This window comes from Myotis yumanensis, unplaced genomic scaffold, assembly GCF_028538775.1.
Source record: "Myotis yumanensis isolate MYYU_CA2020_CCGP unplaced genomic scaffold, mMyoYum1.0.hap1 SCAF_18, whole genome shotgun sequence".
In the NCBI taxonomy this organism is placed as follows: domain Eukaryota; kingdom Metazoa; phylum Chordata; class Mammalia; order Chiroptera; family Vespertilionidae; genus Myotis; species Myotis yumanensis.
The window spans coordinates 28,027,527-28,038,263 of NW_027223769.1; the positions used below are offsets into that span (position 1 = coordinate 28,027,527).

At 46.0% G+C, this 10,737-nt stretch overlaps 2 protein-coding genes across 2 annotated transcripts in view; one reads left to right on the top strand and one right to left on the bottom strand.

Annotated features, from left to right (window-relative positions):
• The window catches only part of GFOD2 (Gfo/Idh/MocA-like oxidoreductase domain containing 2), a 38,937-nt gene that overhangs the window by 24,733 nt on the left and 3,467 nt on the right, over positions 1-10,737 (top strand). The gene's annotated exons all lie outside the window — the stretch shown is intronic.
• Positions 5,208-5,590, bottom strand: LOC138996966 (small ribosomal subunit protein uS10-like). Its single transcript, XM_070398282.1, has one exon. The coding sequence runs from the start codon at positions 5,588-5,590 to the stop codon at positions 5,234-5,236; it is 357 nt and encodes a 118-aa protein (XP_070254383.1). The 3' UTR covers positions 5,208-5,233.

Consider the following 10,737-nt stretch of genomic DNA (forward strand, 5'->3'; position numbering starts at 1 on the left):
CCTCCTGCATGCCCCACACGGAATCAAGCCCGCAACCCGGGCATGTGCCCTGACCAGGAATTGAGCCATGAACTCCTGGTTCATAGGTCAATGGCCAACCACTGAGCCACGCCGGCCAGGCCATACCCAATTTTTTAAATGCCTTCTGTGTGCCAGGCACTGTCCTGATATTATTCTGGACATTCAAAGTGGGGTTGGATCAGAGAGCTCTCCTTACCTTCAGATTTCACAGTCCAATTAAAGAGCCTAGAAATAACGCACATTACAAGATAAATGAGAAAAGACAATAATTCAGGTAGCGTATAATTAATTGACAGAATATTATAATTTGATAGGAACCAAGTGTTTCTCGAATGCAGTCGAAGGTCCCTGTGTCTTGGCTGACCACCACACCTTCTGGCCACTACCATGGTGGAGGGTCCAAGGCTCTGTTTTTTTGTTTTTTCCTTGTTCTCAGGTTAGAGGGTGTTTGTCACTTTTGGCCCATTGGGTAGGGAAGGTTAAATGTTCATTGAATGAGCAAGAACATGAGTCTGTCTAGTTCTTGTTGATTTGAGGCATATAAGTTTTGACCAAAAATTATAGGTGGCTGGCTTTCTTTTCCAAAGAGCTCTCTCTCTCTCTCTCTCTCTGAGGATGTATGTGACATTGGAGCTGTTCATTGGCTCTGATTCTTAGGAAAGCAGATAATGAATGGCTCCCAGATTGAGTTAAAAGTAGACCTAAGCCAACACTTTAACAGAGGGCTGTTTCAAGGGAATCGAGCTACCATGGCCACTTGACTATTTGCCATCCTTTGTGGCATGAATGCAGGTTGGTGAGGCCAGGTATGTCAAGAGGCAGAGTTCTAGAGGCTTCTTGAATTTTAGGGTCCCCACAGAAACCCTTTCCAAGCTCTGTAGGAAGAAAGGCAAAATCCCAGGATTCTTTGACCACAAGGCTGCTATTTTCAGGTTCCTGGTATGGGAAAAGGCTGACTTTGGGCCATTTAATTTAAACAGGAATGTACAGGAAATACAGGAATGATCGGAAACTTCTAGAATCTTGTGTCCCAGCCCTTGGTGAAGCAGGGTCATTAGGCTTCTCTCCATGTCTCTGTTGTCAGGAAGAAGTGTGAATGAGTGTCCTTGGTGGTACATGATCCCAGGAGTTGGTGAGCCTGGGAGAGCCCATGGCCCTCAGGCATTGCCCACTCAGTCCCCAAAGGAATCACTAAGACTGTTGTGAAAGCAAATGCTTTCCCTTTTTTTTTTTTTTTTTTAGTGAGAATTCTGACTTCACTTTAACATATATGGAAGAGGCCAGAAGAACTCCTCTAGTGTTCCCAAAGGACGGTGTAGTTATATGAACTGCTGTACGCAGAACACCAAACTGACCATGGCATCAGACCCCACTTCTGGTCCTATTTCTGTCCCTCTCAATCTCTGTGGGCCACTGTGAAATGAGGGTAAAATAGGGGCATCGTTCAGCCTTTCCAGCATGTATATGACTTCCTGCAAATGCTGACCAAGAAAGACGCTAGCATCACATTACAAGGGGAAGTCAGGTCTCCTGTACAATCTAGTTAAAGGTCCTTAGAGCCAGTATCCCAAAAGACCCTCACTGCCATTCCACCCGTGTGCCCCCATGTATGAATCTATATATATAGCAGATATGAGGGTATATTTTCTGTGCTTTTACCACATATGTCTCTCTTTTTTCTTTTCTGTTATTGGTGCTGTCTAAACCTTAGATCCTCAATCTTTTTAGAGCTTAAAAAAAAACACACATATTTAGCCCTGGCCAGTTTCACTCAGTGGGTAGAGCGTCGGCCTGCGGACTGAAGGGTCCCGGGTTCGATTCTGGTCAAGGGCATGTACCTTGGTTGCAGGCTCCAGAGCGAGTGCAGGAAGCAACCAATCGATGTTTCTCTCACATCGATATTTCTGTCTTTCCCTCTCTCTTCCAGTTTCTCTAAAAATCAATGGAAAAATACCCTTGGGTGAGGATTTAAAAAAAAAAAAAAGATGTTGAAAAACAAACAAATAATAAAGTAATTTAAAAAAAAAACATATTTAGCTCTACAGCTATTGAAGTACTCTAATTTTAGATTAGCTGATTAGCTCTTTCAGATCTTGAACCAGTGAAAAGTTTATCATATTCATCTAAAGCCTCTATTTAGTTAGGATTCCTCTGTCATTGTGCTACACTAAGCATTGTAAAAGATAAGTCTTTGTAAAAGTTAGGTCATGGAGACTTAACAAGCAGTAATGTGAGGCACACAGCACTGATACAGATTTGTGCCTATCCTGTATAATAAAAGCCTAATATACAAATTGATTGAATGGCAGAACGACCAGTCACTATGACAGGCACTGACCACCAGGGGGCAGACGCTCAACACAGGAGCTGCCCTCTGGTGGTCAGTGCACTCCCTCAGAAGGCGGGTCCACAGCCACTTTGCTGACCAGGACGAGTGCCGCTCCCACCTTGGGCCAATCCCCACAGGCCACGCCCCCCCCCCCCCCCCCCCCCCCCCCCCCAGTGCACGAATCCCGTGCACCGGACCTCTAGTAAGGATATATATGACAGCCCTGACCGGTTTGGCTCAGTGGATAGAGCGTCGGCCTGCGGACTCAAGGGTCCCAGGTCCGATTCCGATCAAGGGCATGTACCTTGGTTGCAGGCACATCCCCAGTAGGGGGTGTGCAGGAGGCAGCTGATTGATGTTTCTAACTCTCTATCTCTCTACCTTCCTCTCTGTAAAAAATCAACAAAATATATTTTTTTTAAAAAAGGATATATATGACATAGATTAAGATTTTCCTAAAACTTTCATAATAGTTGTAGAACTGTATTTTCTTCTGGAACTCACAGGCCAGCAGGGGTCGTGGAAAGAGTGTTTAATCCAGTGGTTCTCAGAGTGTGGTCCCTTAACCAACGGCATGAGCATGACCTGGGAATTTGTTATACATCCAGATTCTCGGGCCCCATCCCAGACCTTTTAAATCTAGGGTGAGGCCTGAGAATCTGTTAAACAATCCTTCAATTCTGATGCACACTAAGGATGGAGAGACGCTGACCTAATCCACGGTCTTCATTTTCAGTTACAGAAACAGGTTCAGGAATGTTAAGTTTACTTCTCATTAAGTCTTTTTATTATAATTATTTATTGTTGAAAGTATTACATATATCCCCTCCCCCCTCCCCCCCCCCCCCCGCCATTGGCCCCCTCCAGCCTGCCCCCATACCCCTCTCCCACCCCAGGCCTTCAGCAGCCTTTGTCTGTGTCCATGGGTTATGCATATATGCATTCAAGGGCTTTGGTTGATTACCTCCCACCCACCCTCCCCCACCTTCCCTCTGAGAGTCCCCACTCTGTTCCATGCTTCCATGCCTCTGGATCCACTCCATTCATCCGTTTATTTTGTTACTTAGATTCCACATATGAGTGCAATCATGTGATACTTGTCTTTCTCTAACTGACTTATTTCACTTAGCATGATACTCTCCAGGTCCCTCCATGCTGTCTCAGCAAAGGGTAAGAGATTCTTCTTCTTTTTTTTTTTTTTTTAAATATATTTTATTGATTTTTTACAGAGAGAAAGGGAGAGGGATAGAGAGTTAGAAACATCGATGAGAGAGAAACATCGATCAGCTGCCTCCTGCACACTCCCCACTGGGGATGTGTCTGCAACCAAGGTACATGCCCTTGACCGGAATCGAACCTGGGACCCTTGAGTCCGCAGGCTGACGCTCTATCCACTGAGCCAAACTGGTTAGGGCGAGATTCTTCTTTTTTACTGCTGCATAGTATTCCATGGTATAAATGTACCACAGCTTTTTTTATCCACTCATCTACTGATGGGCTGTTTCGAGATCTTAGCTATTGTAAATTGTGCTGCTGTGAACATAGAGGTACATACAGTCTTTCTGATTGGTGCTTCAGGTTTCTTGGGATATATTCCTAGAAGTGGGATCACTGGGTCAAATGGCAGATCCATTTTTAATTTTTTGAGGAAACGCCATACTGTTTTCCATCATGATTGTTCCAGTCTGCATTCCCACCAGCAGTGTACTAGGGTTCCCTTTTCTGTACATCCTCACCAGCCCTTGTCATTTGTTGATTTGTTGATGGTAGCCATTCTGACAGGTGTGAGATGGTACCTCATTGTCGTTTTGATTTGCATGTCTAGATGATTATTGACTTTGAGCATTTTTTCATATGTCTCTTGGCCATCTGTATGTCCTCTTGGGAGAAGTGTCTATTTAGGTCCTTTGCCCATTTTTTAATTGGATTGTTTATCTTCCTTTTATTAAGTTGTATGAGTTTTTTATATATTTTGGATATTTACCCTTTATCAGATGTATCATTGCCAACTATGTTCTCCCATACAGTGGGCTCTCTTTTCCTTTTGTTGATGGTTTCTTTTGCTGTGCAGAAGCTTTTTATTTTGATGTAGTGCCATTTGTTTATTTTCTCCTTAGTTTCCTTTGCTGTAGGAGATGTATCTGTAAACATATTGCGATGAGAGATGTCTGAGATTTTGCTGCCTATGGTTTCTTCTAGGATTTTTATGGTTTCATGACTTACATTTAAGTCTTTTATACATTTTGAGTTTATTCTTGTGTATGGTGTAAGTTGGTGGTCTAGTTTCATTTTTTTTTGCCTATATCTGTCCAATTTTCCCAACACCATTTATTTTATTATTTTTAAAAAACATTTTTATTGCCCTAACCGGTTTGGCTCAGTGGATGAGTGTCGGCCTGCGGACTGAAAGGTCCCAGGTTCGATTCCGGTCAAGGGCATGTACCTTGGTTGTGGGCACATCCCCAGTAGGGAGGTGTGCAGGAGGCAGCTGATCCATGTTTCTCTCTCATGGATGTTTCTAACTCTCTATTCTTCTCCCTTCCTCTCTGTAAAAAATCAATAAAATATATTTAAAAATTTTTTTTATTGATTTCAGAGAGGAAGGGAGAGGGAGAGAGAGAAACATCAATGATGAGAGAATCATGGATCGGGTGTCTCCTGCATGCCCCCCATCGGGGATGAGTCCGCAACCCAGACATGTGCCCTTGACTGGAATCTAACCTGGGACCCTTCAGTCCACAGGTCGACATTCTATTCTCTGAGCCAAAGCGGCTAGTCCCAACACCATTTATTAAAGAGACTGTCTTGACTCCATTGTATGTTCTTGCCTTCTTTGTCAAATTTTTTTTTTAAACTGATAGCCAATTTATTAAAAAGCCTGATTTACGCATCTGCAATGGTGACCTCGACCTCCACCCCTGGCTCAATGCTGATGGAGGTGATCTGCTTGACGATCTCGGAAGGGCTTTGCAGGTCGACAAGCCGCTTGTGGATCCACATCTGGAACCGGCCCCAAGTCTTGGACCCCTCCCCGCAGGGAGTCTTCCTTGTGATTCTCAGCGTCTTGGTCGGCATTCGCACGGGCCCCTTCACCTTGAGATTCTTTTCCTTTGCGCCTCTGATCAAGTCAGCACACACCTTCTCCAGGGACTTGACGTTGCGGCTGGTTAGCGTGATTCTGATTCCGTGAATCGCCACCTCCGGCTCCATGGGTGTCTTCCCAGTATCTTTAAAAGCCATGGCTGTGGCGAGGCTTCCTGACTGACTTGTTCCTTGGCAGAACGAACAGAACAGCGGTGAGTCAGGAGCGGGCAGGAGGGACGGAGCTGCGCTACAGCAACCACGGCTTCCTCCTCTTTTGTGCCAGTACCACGCTGTTTTGATTATGGTGGCTTTGTAGTATAACTTGAAATCTGATATTGTGAGTCCTCCAACTTTGTTTTTCTTTCTGAAGATTGCTGCAGCTATTCGGGTCTTTTTTTACTTCATATAAATTTTTGGAGTATTCTAGCTCTGTGAAATATGCTGTTGGCATTTTATTAGGGATCGAATTGAATCTGTACATTGCTTTGGGTAGTATGGACATTTTAATTATGTTGATTCTACCAATCCATGAACACAGTATATTCTTCCACTTGTTTGTATCTTCCTCTTTCTCTTTTTTCAATGTCGTGTAGTTTTTTGAGTACAGGTCTTTTGCCTCCTTAGTTAAGTTTATTCCTAAGTATCTTAATTTTTTTGTTGCAATGATAAATGGGATTGTTTGTTTAGTTTCTCTTTCTGAGAATTCATTATTGGTGTATAAAAAAGCCATTGAGCCTGGCCTGCATGGCTCAGTGGTTGAGCATCGACCTATGAACCAGGAGGTCATAGTTCAATTCCTGGTCAGGGCACATTCCCAGGTTGTGGGCTTGATCCCCAGTGTGAGGCATGCAGGAGGCAGCTGATCAGTGATTCTCTTTCATCATTGATGTTTCTATCTCTGTCTCCCTCTCCCTTCCTCTCTGAAATCAATAAGAATATTAAAAGGAAAAAAAAGCTGTCAATTTTTGGGTGTTGATTTTTGTATCCTGCTACATTGCCAAATTCATTTATTAAATCTAGTAGTTTTTTGTTGGAGTCTTTAGGGTTTTCTATATACAACTAGAGGCCCGGTGCACAAAAATTTGTGCACTTGGGGAGGAGAGGGGGTCCCTCAGCCTGGCCTGTGCCTTCTCGTAGTCTGGGACCCCTCGGGAGATAATGACCTGCTGGCTTAGGCCTGCTCCTGGGTGGTAGAGGGCAGGCCCAATCCCTAGGTGCAGCCCCTGGTCAAGCTCAGAGCAGGGCCGATCAGGGGGTTGGGGCGCCGCCCCCTGTCATGCACAGATCAGGGCGGATTGGGAGGTTGTGATGCCACCCTCAGTCACGCTCAGGGTAGGGCCGATTGGGGGATTGGGGCACCGCCCCCTGTCACACTCAAGGCAGGGTCGATGGGAAGGTTGTGGCGCCACCCCCTGTCACGCACAGAGCAGGGCCCATCAGGGGGGTTGGGGCTCCGTGCCCTGTCACACACAGAGCAGGACCAATCAGAAGGTTGGGGAGCTGCCCCCTGTCACACACAGAGCAGGGCGGATCAGGGGGTTGGGACGCTGCCTCTGTCACACTCAGGGCAGGGCCGATGTGGAGGTTATTTCTCTACCCCGTCACACACAAAGCAGGGCCCGTGGGGGGGGGGGGGGGGGCGCCGTCCCCTGTCACACACAGGGCAGGGCCGATCAGGGGGTTGGGGCACCACCATTGTCACACTCAGGGCAGGGCCGATGGGGAGGTTATGGCTCTACCCTGTCACACACAGAGCAGGGCCTGTGGGGGGGAGGGGGGTTGGGGCGCCACACCCTGTCACACACAGAGCTGCAGGGCAATCAGAGGGTTTGGGCGCTGCCCCCTGTCACGCTGATCCGGTGCCAGGAGGCCTCGCGGCTCCGCTGATCCCAGTGCTGGGAGGCATATTACCCTTTTACTATATAGGATAGAGGCCTGGGGGCCGGCTGGTTTGCCCTGAAGGGTGTCCTGGATCAGGGTGGGGGTCCCCACTGGGGTGCCTGGCCAGCCTGGATGAGGGGATGATGGCTGTTTGCAGCTGTTCACACACCCTTCAGGGTGGGGGGTCCCCACTGGGGTGCCTGGCCAGTCTAGGTGAGGGGCTGAGGGCTGCTTTCAGGCTGGCGGTTGTTGACTGAAGCTCCCAACCGCTCCTTTTTTTCTTTCTTTTTTTTTTTATTCTGGGCCAGCTTTAGCTCTGGCTCTTGCTCTGAGGCTTCTGCTGCTGATTGAGTTCTATAATCGAAACAATGTATAACTCCAGCTCTGAGATCCCAGCTGGCTGAAAGCTGGTTTCTGGGGTTTTGTTTAGCTTCTATATTTGTTACAAAGTTTCTTAGAGTTGCATCTCAGAGGCCTGCAAGGCAGGCAGGGAACGTTGGAGTCTGCAGTCACTGGAGCAAGCAAGCCTCATGTTCGCTTCCAGCTGCCTGGCTGCCAGCCGCCATCTTGGCTGACAGTTAATTTGCATAAGGATATGCTGATTAGCCAATAGGAAGGGTAGCGGTCGTACGCTAATTACCATGTTTCTCTTTTATTAGTGTAGATATCGTGTCATCTGTGAATAATGAGAGTTTCCTCCTTTCCAATTTGGATGCCTTTTATTTCTTGTCTAATCGCTGTGGCTAGGATTTCCAGTACTATGCTGAATAAGTGGTGAAAGCAGACATTCTATCTCGTTAATGTTCTTAGGGGAAATGCTTTCAGTTTTTCCCCATTGAGTATGATGTTGATGTAGGTTTGTAATATATGGCCTTTATCATGTTGAGATATGCTCCCTCTATTCCCACTTTGCTGAGAGTTTTTATCAAAAATTGGTATTGGGTCCCAGCTGGTTTGGCTCAGTGGATAGGGCATCAGCCTGCGGACTGAAGGGTCCCAGGTTCAATTCTGGTCAAGGGCACATGACCAGGTTGCAGGCTTGGTCCCCAATAGGGGGCAGGCAGAAGGTAGCCAATCAATGATTCTCTCTCATCATTGATGTTTCTATCTCTCCCTCTCCCTTCCTCTCTGAAATCAATTTAAAAAATAAATAAATAAAAATATGGGTGTTGGATTTTGTCGAATGATTTTTCTGCGTCTATTGATACAATCATGTGATTTTTCCCTTTCAGTTTGTTTATGTGATGTATCGTGTTTATTGATTTGTGACTTCTTACTAAGTCTTAAGGCTGTGGGCAGAATTGCATTTTCCTCTGCTTGTTAGATCATTATATTTTTGCCTGACTTCTGAGGACATAAAGATTGCTTCTTGCCCTCATTTTTATTAGTTTTTCCTAAAATTAATTTGTGGACTGATCCTGCATTGGTGTTCTTTTCATATCACAACTCTCTCTGTGGCATCTGATTTTCTGCTTTTTGTTTTACCTTTTTTCTTTTTTAATTTCTTCTACAAATTTTATCCTTGAATCTTTCCCATGAATTCCTTAAAGGAGAGGGTGGGATCCTGACATGTTTTATTTCTCAGTTCAGAAAACTATATTTTAATGTGCAAAGTGCCCTAACATCTTTGCCACCGTTGAATGTTTTCTTAAAACTGTCACTAAAAGGTAAGTTTCTGTGCCCAGTTCTTGGCACTTATATGCTTCATTAGAAAAACACTGAGTTTGCCAACTCTTTCCCCACAGGCTCTTGAGATAACGAGATCATTCCTCATCAGCCTGACCCAGATAATTTAATCCCAAGAACACCAGTCCCTTGAGATACCTTCCCCGAGCCCCAGTCCGGGTCAGGTCCCTGCTATATGCTTTCATATCACCATTTATATCATTCATGGCATTTACCACAGGTGCAGTTCTGCGTGTATTTATATGATAATTTGGTCAATGACTATCTCTCTACTAAATTGTAAGTTGTCTGAAGGTAGAGACTATGCCCGATGTTGTGTCCCCAGAGTTTGACACAAATTCTACCCATGGGAGCCAGTCTGCTGGTGTGACCCATGGAGCCAACATGGGACTGTGACCCAGGAAAGGGTGTAGAGGGGCTGTGAGCAAGAGTGACTCAGTCTAGTGCTTTCCAAGTTATTTCTCTAGAAGCAGTACCTTTTATGTTTTAAAATACATAGAGATATTCCCTGGATTTTATAAAAAACACAAAAGTGTTGCTTTTCCTGGGCTGCTTCTCTGCCCTGCTGTTTGAAGTCATTGATCTAGTCCCACACCTCTAGGCAGGGGCACAGAGGTGTGTGGTCCCAGAGCTGTGAACCTGTGGTGCGTTACTAGAGAGCGAAATGGTGGTCAGGCAGCTTCTCGGGCCTCTGGTGCTCAAGGGCACTTCACTCCTAACTATTCTGGGGATTATGGCTGCAGAGAGGCTTGCAGCATGAAACTTGTTCACCCCACAGGAGATCAGAGCTAATAGGCACTCAACATCCATGCTTTCCCCATTCCTAGGGGACAGAGAGCAGTTTTCAGCTTCGCTAATCCTTTGACTTGCTAGCAGGAACGCTAGATAAACTTAAGTAAGCAAGTCTTTCAGGCCACCCAAGTCTTCCTAAAGGTAAGACCCCATGTAGCTGGCCTGCAGGAGCTTATTTAACTCAAAATGGCTTTTAGCCCTAGCGGGTTTGGCTCAGTGGATAGAGCATAGGCCTGCGGACTAAAGGGTCCCAGGTTTGATTCCTGCCAAGGGCACATGCCCGGGTTGCGAGCTCCATCCCCCCACTAGGGGGCGTGCAGGAGGCAGCCAATCAGTGATTCTCTCTCGTTGATGTTTCTATCTCTCTCCCTCCCTCCCTCTCTGAAATCAATTAAAAATACATATATTTTTAAATGGCCTTTAGCTCCTCCCACACTGATAGTACTGCTGGTTCCTGAGTTCAAGAGCTCTGTTTGGGCTCAAGAAGGGAGGTCTCTCCCCCTTCCCTGACCTCTCCTGGCATGAAATGGAGATTACTTACCCTAGTTTTATCACCACCAAACTCTCAGAAGTCCTCTTCCTTCGCACCCACCTCTTCTCCTCCCCACACTGCAGTGTCCACCCACTGAAGTGAATAGTTCCAGCAAGAAGCCTCTGGTTTGGCCAGAGCTACAGCTCTCAGATGGGGTGCTTGTGTATGAGGATCTAATAGCCTCATTGCTTTCCTGGGCAGTCATATGTGTTCCATAGCCAAGTGGCCAAATTCTCACCCAATGTTGTGATTCTCCTGTCCCTAATCCTAAAATCCTACAAGTGTGAGGAAGCATTGGTTAAGCATCGTCCCATACACTGAAAGGTGGCAGGTTTGACCCCTGGTCAGGGCACATACCCAGGTGCGTGTTTGATTCCCAGTTGGGGTGCGTGTGGGAAGCAACTGATTGATG

Excerpts from the sequence above, each read along its gene's own strand:
- LOC138996966 (XM_070398282.1), bottom strand. The coding sequence starts at position 5,590 with ATGGCTTTTAAAGATACTGGGAAGACACCCATGGAGCCGGAGGTGGCG.